The following is a 22,257-nucleotide window of genomic DNA, read 5'->3' as shown; positions in this document are numbered from 1 at the left end:
AAAACTGAATAAACGAAACCATTGACCAATCAAAGTCACTCTAATTTTATCAATGAATGTGCGGGAAATTTGTTATTAATTATAAAATGGAAGTAAAAAAGCAGTGTACATGTATGTAACGATCGACTCAAGTTGCTCATATCATTCACGTCCACTTTTGTCCGAGTTCTAGGTTTCAGCAATGATGTTTCAGGTTCGACACAGCACTAAAAATAAAGGGGGCAACTAAAATCAAACCAGTTCTTTTAAGTTGTTCAAGCTGTTGGACAATAATTTCTCTTCTTTATTTTTTTGTTGTATTAGTAAGCCAATGAGCAAACTTTCTCACAAACGTTTTCAATGAATACATTTTTGGGTTCACAATTTGAACAGACTATAGCTAGGAGCACTGAACTAATTCAAGTGAGAATTTCTACGCGAGTCATCATAAGCATAAAAAGTGCCCCCACAATTTCTTTTTAAAAGGGAGACCGTTTGGCTTTAAAACGTTGGAATTGTGTAAATATACCCAAGGATCAATGCAACTCCCTGGTTTTGGGGCTTCCATCTGAGGGCAGGCTTGATAAAATTACGGATGAAAAATGGGTCCTATTTGCCTGTGAAAGTGGAAGGATGCCACTTGCAATACAACATGCAGGCTTGGGAACTACACATATCACTTTTTGGGAGGTGATTTTGTTTGTGTGTGAATATTTAAAAATGTAACTGGCTAATGTACCTAGAATTGAAAAGAAATGAAAAGATGAAAAACAAGACAATAATTTAATTTTTGTTTGAGAAACCCGAGTGATGTTGGCTTGCATATTATTTGGCCCTGAACTTTGTTGATTTTACACTGTTTTCGATGGGGCTTGAATTAGTACAGTGGACCCCCCAGAGTGAAGTGTCTTCCTGAAATGACCTCACAGCAACAGTGCCCTCACTGAGTAGTCTGGAAAAGCAGGTTCATTTTTACATGTCTCCATGGTTTAAACAATAAATTTTTTCAATAAAAAAAATACCAAAAAGGAATGTTAGTTTTCATACATGTAAGAGCAGAAAGATGCACACATTGTGTTCCTAAAAAGAACCCGATCTCATGGACCCTTTAATGAGTTCATTTTACAATTTAAAACATCACACAAAATGACTTCAAATTAAAAACGTTCTTAGTGTTTTATTCGAAGGTATATGTTTATCTATTTTTCAAATAAGCGAAGAATACAAGATGTCCAGATAACTAGCTGTTTAATCAAGCAGCATTACATAAATTGCATATTACTTGGTTACAATGCAATATTTACCAGCATAATGTGAAGTTTACATGTAACTTTCATAATTTTGTTTCAAAGCCAACTAAATGCCGTGATTCTTTTTAATGCCATGGGTATATGACAACTCATGTATAAGCAGATACAGATGAAGTCATTCAAAATGATTCTCAACAACCCGGTTAATTACAAGGAACATTTTGATGTTCACCTGTAAATATGGTGTTTGAAAAAATCCTGTTTAACAGTGCAATTTAAATGCAAGTGCACACAATGTCAAATTATTTGTGGATGATTAATGATAGTCTACATTTATATGTACGTGAACAAAAATGTAATTATAATACTTAATCCAATTACTTAAATGTTTTTTGGGGGCAGGGCCTCAGGAGACAGGAAAGCTGAGGTAATTGTACCTGTCCTATTTTTGTTATCAGGCAAAGTATTTTAGAATTAATTACAGTCAAGACAACTTTAGAACTCCCACAAAAAGGAAATATTGTTGACGTTCCATAAAAAGTTTTCTAAATAGTGTTAGTGTTCTTTTTTTATTTGCACAAAAATACACTTTAGGATTATTCCAAATTAGACACCATCATATTTGTCGATATTTACAAATAATGTGCAATGATTATATATATTTGTGACACTGACCTTAACATAAGCAGAAATACATTTAATTGCACATTTCATGAATACCACCATTTCTATTGAAATAAAAGAAAACAATGAAAAAGAAAAAAAAATGGCTTTTCACTTTCATCCAGTGCACACAATTCACATCAGGTGAACCCAGTCTGCATTTTGCTGGCTGACCCATGATAAAGGTATTTTTTACATTATAATGAAAATAGAACAACATTACTCCAAAGCTGAATATTAGGAAAATGTCTTTAAGACACTTTTGAGAATTTTCCCCTGAAGGTAAATGTTTAGAAAGGAACATAAATATTGAATATAGATTCAAAAACAGAAATTAAAATCCCACAAATGAATGGAAATATTTCAGTTATCATGGTCTGGTACCACTCCTCTTATATCTGATTACTTAGTATTCCCGTGCTCATTTGTATCGTCTTTCCACTCAGATGCCAGACCGGATATCCAAGCAGACACAGCTGACTTTGCGCTACTCAGAGCACCCCCTACTGCCTTACCGGTGTGTACCATGGCCACACTAGTTCGATTGAGGGCGCTGTTTAGTTTCTTGCCTCTATCAGTGGTTTGCATAGCACTGTTGACAAATGGCAAATGTACAGGTCACAAAACCTTTGAATCGCTCAAGTATTGCTACTTGTTAACAAGTGCTTAAGACACACTGTGTTGACAAAATAAGACACTTGGAAGTACATGTACTTCAAGTCAATACTCAGTGAAATATCATTTTAGCCATAGCCAAGGGTGAAGGGGTATGGTTCTGATGAGAGGGGAGTGGCTAGTGAGGGCTACTGAGGGGTGTTGAATGAGGCTAGTAGACAGAATGATTTGAAAGAACATTTTGAAACAAACAGGCACATAATGCTTAAAATATCGCTGACAATAATGATCAAATTCTTAGTCATTACCTTTGTAATCTTATTTTCATGTCCTGCATGCTGAGCTGACCCTGACACGGGTGACTGCAAAATAAGGCAGAAAAATTTAATTTATCTTTAAAATACAATTATTGAACAATTTACCAAATTCAATCAGCTACAAAGTGGGAGACAACTGAAGTATTGATGAGATAAATGTGTATAGTTTATTTGAGGTACAAGAAAGATTTGTTGAGAAGCAACAGAGAAACTAAACCAGAAAAAGGGACATATATAATTAATAAAAGAACCAAAAAAAACCATAATAAGTAATGATGTTGTATACCCAGCAAGAACGAAATCAATCCCAGGATGCTCCTCACTCATCCAGATTCGATAGTTATGTGTTGTCTTCCAAGCATTGACAAAATGGTCATTGAAATCACTCATATCCTTTTCATGACCTGCAAAGAAAGCCAGTCATTCTTTATACAACATGTAATACATGAACTGTATTTGGAGGAAAGCATCTATATCTTTTAAAAGTGATTTAACTGCTACTTCAACTTAACCAAGACTCTGCTGAGAGATGTGAATGCAGAGTGAATGAAATGATAGTTATACATGTACATATATTGCATCAGGATAAGTCCAACTTACGTTGATGTAGAGCAGTTGCAAGCAGTGACAGGACGTAGACTTTGAACTGAGCTCGTATCCACTCTTCGCCACCTTCCCAACCTAAATCACGACAACAAATATTGTAAAAACTAATAATGAAGAAAAAATTCTCCATAAATTCATTTTGTGTTACATTTCTAAACAATGCTTTTCCAAAAGTTCTTTGAAGTAGTTTTCATAGGAAGTGCAAAATTAAGAATATGCCAATGTTATCAATGCACTTAGAAATATTATACAGGCTATTATGGGTGGTTAAAGGTAGAGTAGATCATTTGCAGCTATCCAAAAAAGTAACTGACAAAATTATAGTTGAAAAGATGACTGTTTCAAGATAACGACCCTGTGAAATTATTCCTTCTGGCATGCTGTCCTTTTGAGAAAAAAAACAATAAAAGGAGGCCATTTTGAAGATGTGTCAAGTAAAGCATTTTTAGAAATTCCGTTGTAATTCGGTGAATCCGTGAATGGGTGCACGCAAGCGTTGACATGATGCACACACGCGTGTGCTTGATATTATTCGTGAGTTCAATGTGTGACATCACGTAGCTGCAATCGGCTAAAGGATAACGTGTCCCAGACATGGGCGTCGCCAGGATTTTTTCTAGAGGGGGGCAAAAAATTGTTTGGCCAAAAAATGCTTGTATTTCTCAACACATTCTCGATTTATCAGTTTTAGAGGGGGGCAGGGACATTTTGCCCCCCCCCCCCCCCCACTCATTAAATTCTTTTTTTCTTCCTTTTTTTTTTTTTTTTTTTTTTTTTGCTTTTCCAGGGGGGGGGGGCAAGTGCCCCCCCCCTTGCCCCCACCCCCCCTCGCGACGCCCATGGTCCCAGACGCTGATTTTGGGCGCAATTCAAAACATGACTCAGCAACTTTTGATTTGAAACTGAGAAACTAGAATTTTGTTTTCTCGGAATACACAGCACTCACAGAGCTAAAACTCATCAGGTTAGTTGTTCAGCACCCATCTTGAGATTTTAAGCACTTTTGTTGCTTCAAACAAAAAATGCACAAGTGACAAATGATGTACCCTAACTTAAGATGGGTGACTTACAAAAATGCTACAACACCTGACCTGTGTTATCTAAGTAGATATCCTCACTCTTCTCAGAAACACTCTTGATCAGAAAATCAGCAAATCTCAAGTCAGCAGTGGACAAGCTCAGCTGTTTACGAAGCTCAGGATCAAATACAATCACCTTGCCCTCCTCCACCTTAACAGAGGTTGGAAATCAAAATCAAGCCTATTCAAAGACCAATTTTTGAATCAGTGAGGCAAGAACAAACAAACACTAATCTAATCAATAAAGACTGATTTTTGTTTTTAAAATTGAGCCATTTTTTTCTTCTGAGCAACCTTACCTCCACAAGAACATCTATAAGATGTCGGCGTTGCTTAAAGAGCATATTAGATGCACCAATCAGAAAGCATCGTACGTTGACATCTTTAAGAAGATCATGCTGCTGTAGGGCCATGTAGGGATGACACAAAGAACCCTACCGGAAAAATAAATCAGGAAAAAAGAAAAGAAATTGTTCTCCACTTTTTTTTTTATAATGTAACACTGCAATCACAAAAACAATTTCATATTTTTACCTTTCCAAACAAGGAGAGTGGAAATCCAAAATCATCTGCCTTAAGTGTTGACATCGATGGGCAGTTGTTTTGTAAGACGACAAAATCATCTGCACCACTCAAACGCTGAGTGCATCGCTCCTCCGGATCCTCGGGTGAACCTTTTGCCAACTTCTGTCTGACAAGACTGGCATCATTTTCACTGATGTGTTCAAACTCATCAGTGTCCCTTCTTAAGACAACTTCCTGGGGAGGTTCCTTTGCGATTCCACTTTGGTGTTGGTTGGGGTCACTGTTTGAGTTATCTCTTGACTTACTTCCTTGACGTGATGTTCCTGACTTAATTTTAGACTCATTTTCAAGATCACCTTCACTCAGTTTTCTTCCTTCAAAATACGGACCATACAATTCTTGATCTATCATTGCAAACAGATCCTCCTCAAGTGCCTTAGCAGAGACAGGAGTTTGGTTATTGTCTTCCTGCTCAGAGTTGGATGAAATGTTGGATGTCTCACTCCTTGCGCTTTCCTGTGTTTTCTCCATTTGCTCAGCACTGCTTGTTTCTTGGAAGCCCATTTTGCTAATGTTATCTTGTTGGTCTGTAGATCGAGAGTCTCCCTTTTCCACTGATGAGGATGAAGCAATGGATTCTGGTATAGCAGAGTCTCTTGTTAGGGTACTATCAACTGATCGCGAACGTGTTGTTTCCATGTCAGTTGGATTCTCTCCATACGATGGACTGATTGAAGATGTTGGGATTTCATCAGTCACAGTATTTTCCTGTGCGTCTTTGTTCTTCCTTTTCTTCTTCCGATAGTTAGGCACATGTGACATCTTGACATCTTCATACTCCCTGGTATCAATGCCAAAGTCGTTGAGTTCTAGAGATGGAGTTGGTGGGCGATAGTGCTTGTAGGAAGCTGCTTCTACCAGACCATGTTCAATCATAGCTGGAAAAAAAAAACCCAGCATTTCTGTTGAGTACTTGCCTTCTGGCTGTTGCACATTAGTTCTCGGCACAAAATCCCCGGAGAGTGGAGGTGGGTAAGGAAAAACAAATTAACAAGTCTCTAAAAGTTTAAACATATTGAGATGAAGACATTAGACATTTAACAGAATTTTCTCAATTTGGTTTCAAATATTTGGGTTTAAGACTTAGGCAAGCATGCACTGGGAATTTAGAAAAAACGAGGAAATTCCAAACCACACAAGACTTTGTACACTGTTTTTTAATTTGTAATGGCATTATGAGAAGTAAAAAACGAGGAAATCAGCGGATCCGAGGAAAAGTTGCATGCCTGAAAAGTGATATCAAGTGGAAGCGTGGCCTAGTGTTTAGGGTTTCGTGACACATGATCAGAGGGTCAGGTGTTCGAATCCAGCTGCTGGCCATATGTTGTGTCCTTGGGCAAGTCACTTCAACCCACTTGCCTCTCTCCACCCAGGAGTATAAACAGGTACCGGCATTAGCTGGGGAGTAACCTGCGATGAACTAGCATCCCATCCAGGGGGTACCGAAACCGGAGACAAATGCCGGCCTGATGGGCCACATTGGCTTGTGAGTTGTGACAGACTTTACTAATATCCAGGAGTAAATACATTAATGGTCAACTTCTGTCGGTACAATAAACTCAAATCTGAGAATTAGAATTAAACTGACTTCATTTCAGTAAAAATCTCATCCTACCTGGAAACAATGAAACAAGTGACAGCAGAGATGTGCATAAGGTGTGTACAGGTTGAGCAAAGAACAACACACGTCGCTCTAAAAGAAGTAACTTAAACAACACCAAGACCTGTGCAAATGATAAAAATAAGAAACTCTTACAATTGTAATCAACAAATATATACATGTTACTCAGTTCACCTTCAAAAGGGTTCATTCATATCACAACAAACCAAAAACGACACCCCAATTTAGGAAGTTTTAAACCAACTAAACATTGAGACTTTAAGTAATTACAGGAAAAGAAATAGAACCAAAATTTGAAATAAAGTAGAACCGGAGTTTTCAACATTTCAAATCTGTGCTACAATTCATTTGTTGGTTTCTCAGCATCACTAGCAACCATGAAAGATGGACTGCACTCACTGCAATAATACAATACCCAAACCACCTGACTGTTAGTGAGTACACGCAACTGTCATCCATATCCTTGGTTCAGCCATGCATACATGTACCTTATGCTTGAATGTTAGGATCAAATCTCTAAGTGGAAGATCCAAGAATGCTTGGGAATCATCTAGTTGACCCGTTGTCAAAGAACCGTTCAGACTGGTGTACAACTCCTACAAGAACAAGCATATGGAGAAATTATAGGAGCTGAAATCTTTTCCACAACTTACAAAGCAATTTAAATGACATGGTTACATACATGTATAAATATACCTTGAAAATGGGAGTCATTATTTGAATTTATTCTTTTATTTATGGTAAGTTTCTAGTTTTGAAACTTCCCAATGTATGTATCCTGTGTTAAAGCTAGAATTGAACACTCACTATAAGGATGGAGGTTTTGGAGAAATCTCTCTCACTGAAGTAGGCATGTGTAATCAGCTTCAGTTTAGCTTGGATTAAACCATACAGCGGCTGAAACAGAAAGAAGATTATGTTGACCACATATAAGATGACACTTGATAGATGAGTCAATTGAATAACCATCTGTTCAAAATCAAATTTTACTCACATTCATTGTTATGTGACAATGTATACAATGTATATCCACAAAACAGATGAAAGTGAAGCCATACTTAAAACAGGTCCTTATCAGGTAAACAACCAATGAGTCATTGATGTCAGAAGATTAATACAATTACAATGTCCTGCAAAGGGAAGCACTTTTACAGCTCATTTTATTAGTATTTGAATCGAGACACAAGTTGCATTTTCAAAATAACTAGTTCAACATGCATATATTCAGGAGCATGATAAAAGGTTCTCAGATATCATTTCTGAAGTACATGATTACTATATCCTAAACAATATTTCTTTCTTACCAATGTGCTAAGCACACAGACGCTCTTCTGCACAGTGCCTCTAGTGAACTCCTTGTCTCTACTCAACAAATCCTAAATATCAATTGACAAAGCATGTGGTATTACCATATTTAACAGATATTCATAAATACGAACGACAGTTTACCTGTTCCTAAACGGTTGATAGAGTAATGGCTGGCTGGTTTTATATACTGTTTCAGTGTCACATGAAATTTTGACTTCTGTGAAATCCGGTACCAGCAACGTTTTATTAGTTGAATGTTCACGGAGTCAGTATTTCATAGTCCTAAAATTCACTCTACACTGATACATTTGTGTTGTGCGCCACGTCACGCTGCACGCTCACGCCAATCTCTATGGAGTACCAAAGTGAATACGTCACGCGCACAAAATGCGTGTGAAAGACATTAGTCCTTGAACCAACACGCGTGCGTACTCCATTCGTTTGCACTACACTTTCTGGTTCTAAATGACGTCACACTTCGGTACTCCATAAGGAGTTGTTTAATACCAGAGGGCCAATTACCATTGTATAGCTGGAGGGGTGTTTTGTTGATCGAAATGGTTGAAAATTTAGAATTTTTTGGACCGAAAAGGTATTTATGAATGGGAATAAACATGTGTTTGGTTGGTATTAAACACTAAGTTTAAGACTGATTGGAGTCTGGATGCTTATATTCATCTGCTTCAACTCAGGTCATTATCAAGCACTCATTTATTCCCTTAAAAATGTTTGTTCAATTAAAAACTATCAAGATTTTCTTTTCGTAGACTTCAAGTACGCTTTCCTGAAAATGTGTAAGGTCCACACCACATGCCCATGTTAAAAAGAAAGCGTGTACTCCTTATTTTTCATGACATATACTAAGCACTTTGACTAAAAATACCACAGGAAATAATTAAATTAAGGAAGACTTCCTTCTTGAAACAGCTGAATGGTGACTTGTTACTTCTTTGTCCGGTGTCTCTGTTGTACAAGTTTACTATTATTAACAAGTAATATATGTATTCAAATTTTATTTGAAACAAATGCATTGGTGCATACAGTTTGGGCCAAGTAAAAAAAATACCAGTTGATCGTCCGGGTTTCTTCAAAAAGAGGAGGATGAGGTTTTTTTTTTTTTTCCGAAGTTGGCTGCCATGAATTTATATTCAAAATGGCTGCCAACTAATCCGTGCAAAATGACATCCAGCTTTTAATTAGCTATCCTACTAGTAAGTAGAGTCAAAATATTGAAGTTAAAGGGAATATACAACATTTGCAAACATCGAAAAATAAAACTACCAAGTTTTAAAGAAATACCTTATTAGGATGTTGGTAAATGAGAGTCTAAAGCATCCTGTAAAATTATGGCACCTGGTGTGAAGTCATTTTCAAGAAAATGGTATTTTTGTATACATTTCCAATGGTGGTCGGCCAACCACCGTTGGAAAAACCTAACTATATTTCAACTACTGCTCAAAATTTAGCTTTTTTTCAGTCCAAATTTTGTTTGGTATTGGTTACATGTTCATGAACGGGTGCAGGCCAGCTAGACTGGTTCCCTTACCTTACAATTTTCTGACATATATAAATTGATCCATTTCATCCTTAGTGGAGTCAGGGAACCAGACTACTTGAACAATTTTGTTTTTCTTGGTTTTTCCAGCATTTTCGAACATAAAACTTCAAACATGTCAGTGTAACGTACACTATTTGATATATTATACTAACCCCTCAAATACTCCATTTCTGAAAATTACAGCAAAAGCCAATGATGTACATTCCCTTTAAACAGTGTTCTTTGTATTTTACCCAATTTATGCATGAACAAAATAGTTTTTGGAGGTGAGAAAAAAAAATTAAAAGGATTGTGGCGTCAATAAAGGATGCAAGCCGGGACGATCAAGTGGTTTTTTTTTGTTAGCACTACCCACCTCAGTGTTGATCTGTCTATAGCAGGAAATGCCATATATCGTATTACGCTTCTCATCTCTTCCTGGTAAATGAAAGTAGATGGTATCTGCAATTTTCCAAAGCATGAAAAACATATTTGAATCAACAAATTATATGAATCACCCACAAAGTAACTTGTACTATTTGTACTATTTTTCAAAACCTGTCAAAACTGGGAGACTCATGGAAAAGGTTAATGATTTACTCCATTCACTTAACTATCTTTATAGAATACAGAGATGGTTATTCGCTAAAACATTGTCATATTTCAAGAACAATTTACAGCAGTTAGCCTAACTATGCTGTGTACCATTTGAATCTAGAGTAGGGGTGTCGAGTGCAATTTGGATACCTTGCGCAAGTTTAAATTTGCGCGTACAAGTTTCAAACATCCGCAAAAAGTTCTGAAGCATGCAAATTTCTCTGCACAATGTAAAATTGCGTGCGCACAGTACAATTTGCGCAGAGATGATCGCAAATTGGCAACCTTGCGCAAATTTGGCAGGACTAGGCTGAGTTGTTTTCCTACAGATATTTGCCATGAGAGAATATAACCAGGCCAAAATTTGCAGCATGCAAATTTAGCGCGCTCAAGTTTAAACAAGTGCAAGGTATCCAAATTGCACTTAATGGAGGTAGGCCTATTACCTTCAAGATAATTATGAGCACCATCAGGTACGGCAAGAAATGGAAGATGTTTCCATTCAGCTGGTATATCTGAACTACTGCTGCTCTGTCCCTCAATCAAGGGTGGATATGAGAAATCAACCTGTATTTGCAATCAAAGAAAAACAATACACAAGTTGGCCTAGGCCCCTAAAGGCTAGTATTAATTAATGTTAATTGATTTTTACTAAATAATTGATGACACTGGCGAAAGAACAGAAAGTTTGGAAAAAATGTTGCAACCTGACGCAACTTCAGTATTTCTTATACTACTCCTAACCATGTTAACAAAATTGGAAATGTTTCTCAGTCCCTGATTCATGTCTTATCATCAGTTTTGCAATGAATGACTTTCATTGAGATGATATACATACATGTATGAAGAAAAAAAGTGGCATCTACGAGACTACGGACAACATTTTTTTCCCAAAGTTTAAAAAAAATTTTAATAAAAAAGTAAACTGTGAAATCAGGACAGGAGATTTCCAATATTAATTATAAATAATTTAGAGATTGCCAATATTATGAATAATGGCAATCAACGGCATCAAACCAAAATTGCCCCCCCCCTCCACCTTGTCACCCCGCCCCCTTTTTATCCGCCAAACAGCTGCACTTTGCAGCTAAAGTAATGATCAGATACACCAATGTTGTACACCGTACGTTTTAATTATTTATGCCTTACCTGACATCCCTTTTTGTGATGAAATCCAATGACAAGAATGTGTAAAATTGGGCCTCTGGGGACTGAACTTCCGTCTGTATCTGAAATCTCTGCCATTTGGAATCTAAGAACAAGAGATTACCAACGTATTTTCGGTGGGTGAATTGACAGCGCATAGTCAGGGTGACCGTAAGGTCCGAGCCAAATTCTGCTAAATGCGCATCAAAAATCCGGCTGTCAGATTTATCAAAAATCTGTCAAAATTCCCCAGAATTACTCCAAATACACTATAAACACTTAAAATCATATGCAGATTGGTAGTATTGCCTTAATTGAAGATTCAGATTATATAATAAACAATCTAGTGACATAAAGATGTGAAATTATTGGCAAATTTCGGGCAATTAAAATGCAGGCCGCCCAAGTCGATCCGTTTCGCAGTGAACCTTAGTACCTAGACCAGCCAACCTGTCCCATTATGCAAGGGTATTTTGAAAGGATTGAAGCTTTTTTAAAAAAATGGACACCTTTTTGTTCAAATTCGCTGTTTTCTGTCAAATAACCATTTTTGCAGAATTCTGCCAGAAATCTGACAGAAAAATTCATTCTGTCAAATTTTTCTGTCAAACTCGTTTTTTTAACAAAAATTCTGTCAAAGTTAGCCGAAAATCGGCTAAAACGGTAACCCTGCGCAGAGATCGATTTTTTTTTATGCAGGTCGTTTTATAAGACGAGCTTTAATTGGTCAAATTTTAACTTACTTCTTTTCTACGCCAATCGACAAAGCCGCACCAAATTTGTGAAGGGCACACGTTTTGGGCTATATGTTCGTGTACAATGGCTTCTTTTGACGCCCAATTTAGATAAGGCATACGTGTTTCATGAAAATTGTTGGGCTACATGCGTTGAAGTAACGAAGGTCTAACGTTAGATCGGAATCGGAACTTTTTTGGGGTGAGTTACTTTTTTCTTGATTATAAAAAAAAATGTCAAAACAGGCCAAGAAATACACTACGTTTCAGTTTATGATAGATATCGTGGACATGGTGGAGGTTGAGCATGTTGAGCATTTTAATCAAGTTTACTGTAGGCGAATAGTATGATGAATGAGATTGTTATTGAGTGAGGACTGAGGTGATTCATGAGGGCGCTGTTTGTGTTTCATTCTGCAGCAGATCATGCTTTGCTACTACTACCAGACTACTGCATGGGGTTGTTGCAGACCAGTAAATCGGTCCGAAATTGCCTACGCCGGCCAAATCACGATTTGCATGCCCTCAAAATCTTCAGTAGTGGTAGTTGAGCATGCTGTGGGCCATGAGGGTTACAAGTGAAAAATATGGGCATGATGGGTGGAACTTGCCCGTGCACAGGACTGTCGCTCGTACTAGTTGTTGTAGTTCCGTTCAATTTGGATGAAATTGGGGCCCTTAAAACCCTAACAGTAACACTAGTTAGCTTGAGTAACTCCAGCCATTGCCAGCTGACATGCTCCATATTCATTCACATGTAACGCTGGAGGAAGGCTTGTGCATTTCCATGTGGTAGCAAGAGACCCTAAAAAAATGGCCTCTCCCAAAAATTGTTCATTTGTCAAATCGATGAGCTGTTATTTAAATGTGAAATGTTAACAAGTATCAAATAAGTAGGCCCTACATACATTGTATAATTTTTTTGTCTTTGAATATTATAGGTAATAGATACTGATAATGAAGTTGACGATACCATCAACTACCACCATGCATCTAGTTGCCTTCCTTTGCCTATTCTCAATCTGGCTTCTGTCACCGAGTGTGAATGCATCTTGGGGTGATCAGCATCCGGTCTTCCAGAATTATCGGCGTCACTGTCTGAACATGAATTGCAGCACAGATGCCAAACTGACTAGATTCAATACTAGACAGCCGCTATCCATGAGGTTATTAGGTTGGGACTGCTCGTCTGAGTGTACCTATGAAAGCATGTGGCATCTCACACACAAGGCTTTGGAAGAGGTTGAAAGAGTTCCACAGTTTTATGGAAAGGTAAATAAAGCACTGACTCCCAATTTTCAATTTTATCAACAAAAGAAATGCCTGTACACTAAATGTGTATACATCTAATGAGGTTTCATTGTCATGTTATTACTGAGCAAACTGTCAAACAGCTCAAAATATTGTTTCAAACATTTACCACAACAAGGAGGTCTAATATTACATTATGCGGACAATGAAAGCGTTTGAATATTTGTAATTCGTTGTTTATTTTACATAATACATGTACATGTACTCATATATTTATGAATTTCCTCTTTTTAATTTCAGTGGCCATTTGTGCGCTTTATGGGCATGCAGGAACCGGCATCCTGTATCTTCTCCATTCTAAATGGAGCCGTTGCAGTCTACATGCTGAGTCGATTCAGGAGACAAGTTCCATCCAATGCTCCCATGTATGAAGCGTGGCACGGCTACTTTGCTGTAAGGAGAACCAGAACTTAGATAACATTTTAGAATTGCAATGCCTTTTGCAGACTGTTCATGGACATTCTGATCTGTGTGAACAGTGGTTGTTGTAATCAAAGTAATAAAACAAACTTTTGTTTTATTTATTTAGGTTCAGATCAACACGTGGGTATGGTCCACTGTTTTCCATTTCAGAGATGTAACATGGACAGAGGTAATATTAATATTTCTTGCATATTGAGTTGATTGAACTCAAGATTTTGATATAGTTGATTTTACTTTAAGGTTAACACATTTTCTTACTGTTTTTCTATTAATTTGGAAAAAGAACACTTGTTTGTTTCAGTATGTTCCTAAAATGTACCATTTGAAGATTTCAATACAAATGTGAAAAAGTTACAACTATTGTACATGTAAGCAGCATATGAATGTATGGGTTTTTTTAATGAACGTTTGGGATTTGTTTTTCAAATTGTTTTCTTGAATCATGGTTGATTTTAATCCTTTTCCAGAAAATGGACTACATATCTGCATTTTCACTGATTGTTTCTGGAATGTTGATGTTCATTCTAAGGTAATAATTTAGTGAAGAATTTGATATTTATTTTGGAACAAATAACACATGTATTTCACTCTAAGACTGGTTTACATCTCAGTAATGTTTTCAAGGAAAACTTATCTCGTATGTGTTTTTTTCCGACATTTGAAATGTTTAATTATGCATGTTTATTTCCTTTTGTAGAGTGTTTAGTATGAAGGGAAATACAATCAACATGAAGGTGGCTGTTCCTACTGTAACTCCAATTGCCATGTTCTTTTTGTCTCATGCATTCTACCTGGGCTTCACCAAGTTTAGTTACAGCTACAACCTCAAAGTCAATCTAACATTTGGTAAGTTGACCATTGAAAGATGTGAAGCACCTAAACCTTTGTTTAATAACTCTGTATTTTTTTTTATAATTTTTACTTTTATTTTGTCATTTATATCACTTTCTTGTTTCTACAGCAATAGTCAGTTCAGTTGCGTGGTTACTCTGGTCCATCATTGTTCGTTCAAGACAGCCATACGTATGGAAAGTAGCCCTCTCTATTCTGTCAGGAAACTTATTAACTCTTCTTGAAGTCTTCGACTTTCCACCAGTATGGTGGGTCTTTGATGCACATTCTATATGGCATGGAGGCACTGCACCGCTTGCATTTGTTTTCTATAGGTAAGATCTTTACTTGCTCATGAATGTACATGTACATTGTATTTGCTAGACATTATAAAAAAGGATTCGAGACATCTTGTCTGTTAATACACAATGTACATGTACTTGTACATGTAATTTTTTTAAGGGGGGGGGGTAGCTCCTTGTAGATATGGATAAATTGGTACATGATTTCAAGAGTGACACCACCATATATTATCACCATATTTGTATTGTGATTTCTTCACAGTTTTGTGATTGACGACTGCCTTTATTTGTACGAGGAGTATAAGAAAACACCAGACTATAGGAGGAAAGGAGTTTGATCATCTTAGATAAGAAAACTGAAATCACAAATTGCTGCAGCTTTATTTTTTTCCTGTGATTTACAGTTTCTCTGTGAAACCAAAAGTGCCAAAATATTTAGAACCAACATACATAGTTGTGAACTCTTGAAATCTCAGGCATTTTGAAATGTACAGGAGATGTTTGTAAATGTACAAGTGTTTAAGTATTATTGTATAATGTAGTCGTGAACCAAACTTTCTTATTATGTGCGCCCTAGCCGTGTGCAGTGTTGCTTTGTGAGTACATCGTAGTTGTGTTTTTATTAGTACTAAAAGATTGTGACAATTGTTTTTACATTTTGTTCCCTGCAACATATGAGTTAAGTTTGGTTGCTTAATTTCCCATTTGATATTCTGATGATGTCTCTAGATTAGAAATTTCAGTCTTATTTATATCATATTGAATTTTAGGTCTTTGTAAATTAAATTCACCAAAGATGATACATATATCGTAAAAGTCAACAATTATGCAGTGATTTACTCATTTTATACAGAGATTTAGACACAATTCTTTAATTTTTATTTTTTGTTCTATATAAAATCACTTAAACAATGCAGTCATGTGGAAAATGTACTCCTTTAGTTTTGTACTTTGATTTGTATAATGCACTGTAAATAACAGATATTTTACGTCAAGAAATTTAACAGGTGTACATGTACTTTCAATCACTTTTCCGAAGGTCCCTTACAATCTAACTAATTTTAAAATCACATTTATATATGTATATATTTATTGTTAATACTCATTTTGAAAACTATAAAATTGATAAGGGTTTTTTGTTGTTGAGATGCTCTGAGAGTGAAATAAAACACTGTACAAAGGAACTGATATTCATTTCTTTTTTCATATTTTATTATTATTAGCAACAAATGCTTGAAAAAAGCAACCTTTTAATCCACTCATAAAGCACTGGTTACCACATACATGTATATAAATATCAAATTATCTTCAACCAATTTGGTTAGTATGTGTTCACGTATTCGTTTTGGTAACTGAATTTAAAAACATCAAAAGAAGCAAGAGTCCAATTTTGATATGTGTTCATTGGAAAGATAATCGGTCTAATGTACATTTAGGATGACAACCTTATTTGGAAAAAAAAACTAGCAACAAGGATGGATTTAGTTTTATGTACATGTACAAACTTGCAAGGATTCACAGTTAATTGAATAGTGCATCCTCCCCTTCAATGATAAAATTTTAAACATCTGATCCGAAGCAATTACATGTACTCCAATACAATATTTACATATTTGCCCATTTTAAGAGAAAAAAAAACTGCTATGTACACATGTATACAACATGAATACAAGAATAGGATTTAACTGTTATTCTGGAGGATGTATGCCAAGTCCCTCTTTTAACATTAAAATATACAATAAGGAGGAAATTAAATCCCCCGAAATCTCTGCATCCATTAACTAAACGAGCAAGAATTCTGTGCATTTGCATGTGCTGAACTGACAAACGGGCATATCTACCACCATGACTGAGAATAGCACCCTTTAAGAAAAATTGAGTACATAAAAAAACAAGTTTGTATTCACTTCATCTATATACATGTACATGTATTTACACAGTTTCCGCCTGGAGTTTTTTACCACACAAATCCTAGCCTCTTTGAAGTTTTGCTTGTATTTCCTGCATGAGAATACTTCACAGCATCTGTGCTATTCCTCTGATAATGAGGCAACTCAACATCAGTGTAATCATTGACTAAATAACTCGGACGGATACCTCCTTTCCCTTCAAACACTGGACCCAACCCCCCACCATGCCCCTCTCTGGCAGCCTTCCGTAGCGGATAGGTATTCCTCTCACCCTTCTCGCAATGATCAATAACCTTTTTGGCATACTCTTGGAACTGTTGTTCCTCCATGGCAAGCAGCTCGAGATTTTTCTTATCCATTTCCAGTTTCTCCTCCTCTTCTTTAAGCGTCTTCTCCTGTCTCTCTCCAGCCTGTTTGATGTGGAACTTGGCCAGCCTGGCATTACCGTCTCTAGCTTGCTGATATTTCTCCTTTTGCTTGGCAGCGAACAGCTTATCTGCTTCCATCTTGACATGAAGTGCCTCAAGCTCCCTCCTCTTCTCCTCACGTTCTTGTTGCTCTCTTTGTTTCATCTGTAGCATCCTATGTTCTGCTTCTTCTTTCAGATCTTTCTCTAGGTTAAGCTGTTTCTCCATGGCTTCTTTCTCCCTGGCTGCTTCTCGTTCCTCCACAGCCCGAGCGATGCGATCATCCTCATCATCCATCTTCATTTTAAGTTGACCATCCAGTTTGTCCACCATCTGATTAACGTGATCTTGCTTTTTGCTAGGAAAATAATGTACAAATCAGAATCTTTTGGTACAATTTTACATAACCTGACATGTCCAAGTATACATATAGATCCTTATCATCTCATCCATTTTTGGGGGTATTCTTATTTCCCCCAAGAACATGAAGATTATATTCTTGATGACTGTTAATGCCCCTTGCATTAACTACAAGACAAGATCAATCTAGCCAATATAAGAACAGTCCATTCTCATTATGCTCCCCTTCTTCATATGTTTACTTACTGCCACAGATCTTGCTCTCTCAACTTCCTTAGTTTAGTCATCTTCTTCTTAGCTGCTGCAAAGATCCTGATCTGTTCCTCTTCTTCTTCTTCTTTCTGTCCCTCTGCTGCTCGGATCAGATCCCTGTCAGCTACAGTCTGTTTATGAGCCTTCATGAGATCAACCTTCTCTTGTCTTCGGATGCCTTCAATCTTGGCTTTCTCAGTGTTGTAATGAAGGACTTGCTGTTTGAGATCTTCCCCTTCTTTAATGTCTTCTACAATCTCCCTCTCTGTATCTGCAATGTGCTTCTCAACTCTGGAAAGAAATTATTATTCTCAGTAAACGAGGGACAATGAAATGTGCATTTTTCAAGCATCATTCTATCATTCTCACAGCAATGTTTTTTTAGATTTAGCGTTGAGACTTTGCACAACTTGGGCTACAAATAGTAAAATGGACTGTTGTATGTTAATTCTGTTTAAGTTCAGTTTTACTGGCTACAATAATTTTACTTACTGTTTGAGTTGGAACTCGGCCACTTTCTTCCTTTCTTTTATTGCCTTGACAGCTTTCCTATGATCTTCTAAGATTCCTTCCTCAAGGTCTCGTTGATATCGAGCTAGGAGATCCTTGTCTCGTCCAGACAGAGCTGCTTCCCGCTGAGTCTTCAGGCTGATCTGGGCTTCTCGCTCCTTCAAGACTTCAGTTAACAGCAATGCACCCTGGATAATAATAACGGATGTTTTCTTCAACAAGTGATATTTACATTAGTACAGAAATCATCCTAGCAGCCAAGTCTATGGAGTAGACCTTGGCACAGCACTTTGATATGCAAGCAGATTTGGCGATTATGTAAACCAAGACTGTGCTTGTCCTCGAGATTCTGACCATTCAGCAGGCGCCTTCTATCTGGACTTCGGTAACCCTTTTTTGTTGTACAATGTATAACAAAAAATGTCATCAAATTGACCATAAACAATCAAATGCAACTTTATAGTCCACATTTCTGATCGAAATGACATCACAATTTCTGAAGTCTTCTCCATAGGCTGGTGCATGGGGTCGCATAAAAGTTGCATTGCCGAGATATATCAGACATTGGATACGGAGAGGGCTCCATTGGACAACAGTTGATACTCGGACTACATAAAGCCCTTTAACACTGAACATTTTTACATGTTTTAATTTTGTTAGCTAAGTACACTTACATGGAAACCTTTGACTCTATCAGTCTGATAGTATTGTAGTGTCTTGGCTTTCTCGATAGCTTCTTTCCTACACTGTGCCTGGTACTTGGCCTCCTCAATATCAACCTGTACTCTCTCTGCTTCTTCCTTCTCTTCCCTTATGGCTCTTGCTTCAAGTTTCTTCAGACGCTGACCCTGTCAGAAAAAAAATATCAAGAAAACTAGTTTTAAAAATGTAGCAAGATACTCAAATACAATCCGATTATGTATTTTCTTATGAGCCTTTTCAGAAGTTGAAGCAAAGCCTTTGGATCTGCAGCTGGCATTCAATTTCAAGAAGTGTGTATAATACTGTATTAGTTCTCGGGGGGGGGGGGTGTTAAAATTAAACAAGAACAAAAAGTTCAAATGTTTAGTGAAAACATCATACAAGTCCAAGAACAATAATCCAAGTCACCTTCTATTCAAGTTGACTTGGAATATTGTTGTTGGCCAGTTCAAACTTCACAGACTGCTACAATTACATGTACTTACAGCGATAGTGTTACTCCAATTCTTAACCATATCTTGGGATCGTTTTTTCAGCGCTTCTTTCTCCTCTTTCAGTGCTCTCCTCTTCTCCTCATCTCTGGATTTCTTCTCTAGCTGAGCAGCGATGCGGTTCCAATCTCCCTGTGAGAGGATGGTAACTTGACGCAGATCTTCCTCTGTAGGTAATCTTGACTTGTCATTGGCACCAGAAGGAGGTGTTGAACCTGTCACATTGTAATAAATGTGTTTATATTCAGTCTTCGGGGGGGGGGGGGGGGGGGACAATTAATTGTACCTGCAACACTTTGGTAGCTCCGGCATAAATGTTGCAACAGATGCCCCCTTTTTTTTCATGTAGCCCCTAGCCTGTATCGTGTTAATTAGGATTTTGCAAAAATGTTGAAGACATGAAATGATGAATCTGGGAGTGGGAATATGAGAAACAAATTTCTTGATGGAAAAATGTTGCAACCTGATGCCACTTTTTTTTCATATTATGGCATAGGCCCCCCTAGTATCAGTATCAATCTCAATGAACAAAATGTTGAAGGTCAGTTGTTGCAAAAATGATGATAAGACGTGAATCTGGGACTGAGAAACATTTCCAATTTTGTTAGGAAATACTAAAGACAATTTTCTTGACTCTCCATACTAAATCGACTTTGTACACAACCGCCGAGGTTTTTGTGCGGGGCGTCCCTGCACGCAGTGTGGCCTCAAGTCAATGACTCGACTACACCGTACACGTCGTACACAACAATTCTTGCCGTGTCGTAAAAACTAAGTTCAGAAGTTTGACATGTTGAAATGGGTAACAGGTCATCTCGTACCTTGGGCAACTCGTACCTTGGACAACTCGTACCTTCAACTCGACGTCATTATACCGAGTCGTACCTTGGACAATTGTACCTTCGGCAAGTCGTACCTTCAGTTAAGACGACTCGTACCATCACGCGTAAGTCAAGTCGTACCGTCAGTCAGGATAATGATCCGAGGCTGAATAAAGTGGACCGTAACTCATTGAAAGTGGACTGCTTATTAAAATAAAGGCGAATCTCTTTTTGGTATGGGCTCTCTTTCCCTCCAAAAGAGGAATTTATTTAGCGCGAAGCCGGCCGCGGCAGGTTACACGCACTGTGTGCGCGGCATGCACAGGCCCACGCGGTCGTTTGCGGTCAACCTACGGTAGCCATCCGTGCAAAGTTACACGGTTCTTGCGCCGCGCTGAACGGTTAATATGGACGTCTGTGCACGGTGACATTTTTGATTCAGTCTGCCGTTACATTTAGAGACTTAGGCTACGTGCAAATATTATGGAACTGATGTTTTTATCCAAGATTCACGTCTTACCATCATTTTTGCAACGAATGACCATCATTGAGATGATATATATGAAGAAAAAAAGTGGCGTCAGGTTGCAACATTTTTCCTATTATTGATCCCTATAATCGCCTGAACTACTTTTGTCTTCATATATATTATCACCGCAAAAATGATAAGACGTGAATCTTGGACTGGCAAATATTTCCAATTTTGTTAGGAAATACTAATTTTCATCCCAAACTATGTGTTTACCGCAATTTTTTTTTTTTTTTTTTTACAGATGAAACTGCGGTTTTCTGATGAACCACTGCGCTGCTCGAAAGACAATTGCTGCTAGTCCACCGTTATTAATTGATTTCATTTTAACAAGTCGGACCGTCCGTGCCATTGTTGCAGTTTGCCGTTTTTCAATGGCATTTAGAGACTTAGGCCTACTTAAAAAATTTCAAAAAATTGTATTACGGAATTGATATACTTTCATCCCAAAACTATGTTTACCGCAATTTTTCGGTACCGCGAGCAGCGGTCGGTCGTGCGCGCCCTCGGAGGCCGGCCCGGCAGTCAATTTCGTTGCCCTGCCATGCCTGCGGCAGGCCCAACGCGGAAAATCACGCTGCCTGGCAAAGCCATTAAATATTGAATGTGGTTCTGTGGGATAAAAATTAACTTTGACTTGAAAAGAATCGTATCGTTTCGGAGTCATGTCACGCACGTACTCTACTTTTTATTCTGATGGTACGAGTCGTCTTAATTGAAGGTACGAGTCGTCCAAGGTACGAGTTGTCCAAGGTACGAGATGTCCAAGGTACGAGTTGTCCAAGGTACGAGTTGTCCAAGGTACGAGTTGCCCAAGGTACGAGTTGACTCGAAAGCTTGAAAGCTCAACCTCAACACTTACCTCTTGATTGCCCTTTCCTGCGACCGTATTTAACAGTTTCTCCAGTTAATTCCATCCTACACGTCTTGAGAAACTTTTAGATCTTTCCAAAGCTACCGAAACCGGCTTTGTGTAACCCCGAATTTTGAAGCAAATTTCACTTTTCACGAATTAACTGAGCATGAGATCTCGAGAATCGCCGATATCGCCTCGTCGCGCCGGTTGCTAAGGATGTCAACACGTATCCGCAACGCTTTGCATGTCACGCATGCGCTGTGCGTCAAAGTTATTTTTAGCGCGGAGACCGTATCCCCCCCCCCCCCCCGGCCCCCAATATAATAATAAACCACCGGCAACTTTCGTTAACAACTATTCCTACAAAAAGATTTAACAAAATTATTCGGAATAAAAAAAGTTTAAATTATACTCGTTTATAGCGACAAGTTTAGGGAGCTGGGAGCTTTACATGTTAATCCATGGAGGTATAGAATTTCATGGTTAATCATGCCATGGTCGATGCATGAGAATTA

At 37.7% G+C, this 22,257-nt stretch overlaps 3 protein-coding genes across 6 annotated transcripts; 1 reads left to right on the top strand and 2 right to left on the bottom strand.

Moving 5' to 3' along the window:
• Positions 1-1,056: 1,056 nt before the first annotated feature.
• On the bottom strand, positions 1,057-11,478 carry LOC119728915 (late secretory pathway protein AVL9 homolog). The gene is made up of 14 exons (XM_038201352.1): positions 11,307-11,478; positions 10,604-10,724; positions 9,937-10,022; positions 8,020-8,091; positions 7,523-7,612; positions 7,204-7,311; positions 6,710-6,818; positions 5,044-5,972; positions 4,809-4,943; positions 4,522-4,660; positions 3,425-3,505; positions 3,111-3,228; positions 2,816-2,869; positions 1,057-2,484 (listed from the first exon to the last, which is right to left on the bottom strand). The coding sequence occupies exons 1-14, from the start codon at positions 11,400-11,402 to the stop codon at positions 2,295-2,297; spliced, it is 2,328 nt and encodes a 775-aa protein (XP_038057280.1). The 5' UTR covers positions 11,403-11,478; the 3' UTR covers positions 1,057-2,294.
• A 614-nt stretch (positions 11,479-12,092) lies between these two features.
• Positions 12,093-16,638, top strand: LOC119728913 (post-GPI attachment to proteins factor 3-like). 4 transcript variants are annotated; one of them, XM_038201346.1, is made up of 8 exons: positions 12,093-12,239; positions 12,979-13,309; positions 13,589-13,741; positions 13,878-13,940; positions 14,239-14,300; positions 14,469-14,617; positions 14,733-14,937; positions 15,167-16,638. In XM_038201346.1, exons 2-8 carry the CDS (start codon positions 12,995-12,997, stop codon positions 15,240-15,242), a joined length of 1,023 nt encoding a protein of 340 aa, XP_038057274.1. In that variant the 5' UTR covers positions 12,093-12,239; positions 12,979-12,994; the 3' UTR covers positions 15,243-16,638. The 4 variants fall into 4 exon arrangements, with proteins under 4 accessions (XP_038057274.1, XP_038057278.1, XP_038057276.1 ...); XM_038201350.1 differs by lacking the exon at positions 12,093-12,239 and adding an exon at positions 12,442-12,519; XM_038201348.1 differs by lacking the exon at positions 12,093-12,239 and adding an exon at positions 12,449-12,580.
• Positions 16,098-21,962, bottom strand: LOC119728914 (coiled-coil domain-containing protein 173-like). The gene is made up of 6 exons (XM_038201351.1): positions 21,749-21,962; positions 19,531-19,751; positions 19,018-19,191; positions 18,326-18,531; positions 17,828-18,124; positions 16,098-17,579 (listed from the first exon to the last, which is right to left on the bottom strand). The coding sequence occupies exons 1-6, from the start codon at positions 21,801-21,803 to the stop codon at positions 16,862-16,864; spliced, it is 1,671 nt and encodes a 556-aa protein (XP_038057279.1). The 5' UTR covers positions 21,804-21,962; the 3' UTR covers positions 16,098-16,861.
• Between the last annotated feature and the right edge of the window lie 295 nt (positions 21,963-22,257).

Source organism: Patiria miniata, unplaced genomic scaffold (genome assembly GCF_015706575.1).
Source record: "Patiria miniata isolate m_02_andy unplaced genomic scaffold, ASM1570657v1 HiC_scaffold_20, whole genome shotgun sequence".
NCBI lineage: Eukaryota > Metazoa > Echinodermata > Asteroidea > Valvatida > Asterinidae > Patiria > Patiria miniata.
The sequence above is the reverse complement of the archived record's forward strand: the minus strand, read 5'-3'. Positions and strand labels throughout refer to the sequence as shown.

What these genes read in the sequence shown, in the direction of transcription:
- LOC119728915 (XM_038201352.1), bottom strand. Translation starts at nt 11,402, where the DNA reads ATGGCAGAGATTTCAGATACAGACGGAAGTTCAGTCCCCAGAGGCCCA. An exon ending in ATCACAAAAAGGGATGTCAG is followed by an intron (nt 10,725 to 11,306) that starts GTAAGGCATAAA and finishes TTGCAAATACAG; the next exon opens with GTTGATTTCTCATATCCACC. An exon ending in TCCTAACATTCAAGCATAAG is followed by an intron (nt 6,819 to 7,203) that starts GTACATGTATGC and finishes TCATTTGCACAG; the next exon opens with GTCTTGGTGTTGTTTAAGTT.
- LOC119728913 (XM_038201346.1), top strand. Translation starts at nt 12,995, where the DNA reads ATGAAGTTGACGATACCATCAACTACCACCATGCATCTAGTTGCCTTC. An exon ending in CGTGGCACGGCTACTTTGCT is followed by an intron (nt 13,742 to 13,877) that starts GTAAGGAGAACC and finishes TTATTTATTTAG; the next exon opens with GTTCAGATCAACACGTGGGT. An exon ending in CTTGCATTTGTTTTCTATAG is followed by an intron (nt 14,938 to 15,166) that starts GTAAGATCTTTA and finishes ATTTCTTCACAG; the next exon opens with TTTTGTGATTGACGACTGCC.
- LOC119728914 (XM_038201351.1), bottom strand. Translation starts at nt 21,803, where the DNA reads ATGGAATTAACTGGAGAAACTGTTAAATACGGTCGCAGGAAAGGGCAA. An exon ending in ATTGGAGTAACACTATCGCT is followed by an intron (nt 19,192 to 19,530) that starts GTAAGTACATGT and finishes TTTTTCTGACAG; the next exon opens with GGTCAGCGTCTGAAGAAACT. An exon ending in ATAGAGTCAAAGGTTTCCAT is followed by an intron (nt 18,532 to 19,017) that starts GTAAGTGTACTT and finishes ATTATTATCCAG; the next exon opens with GGTGCATTGCTGTTAACTGA.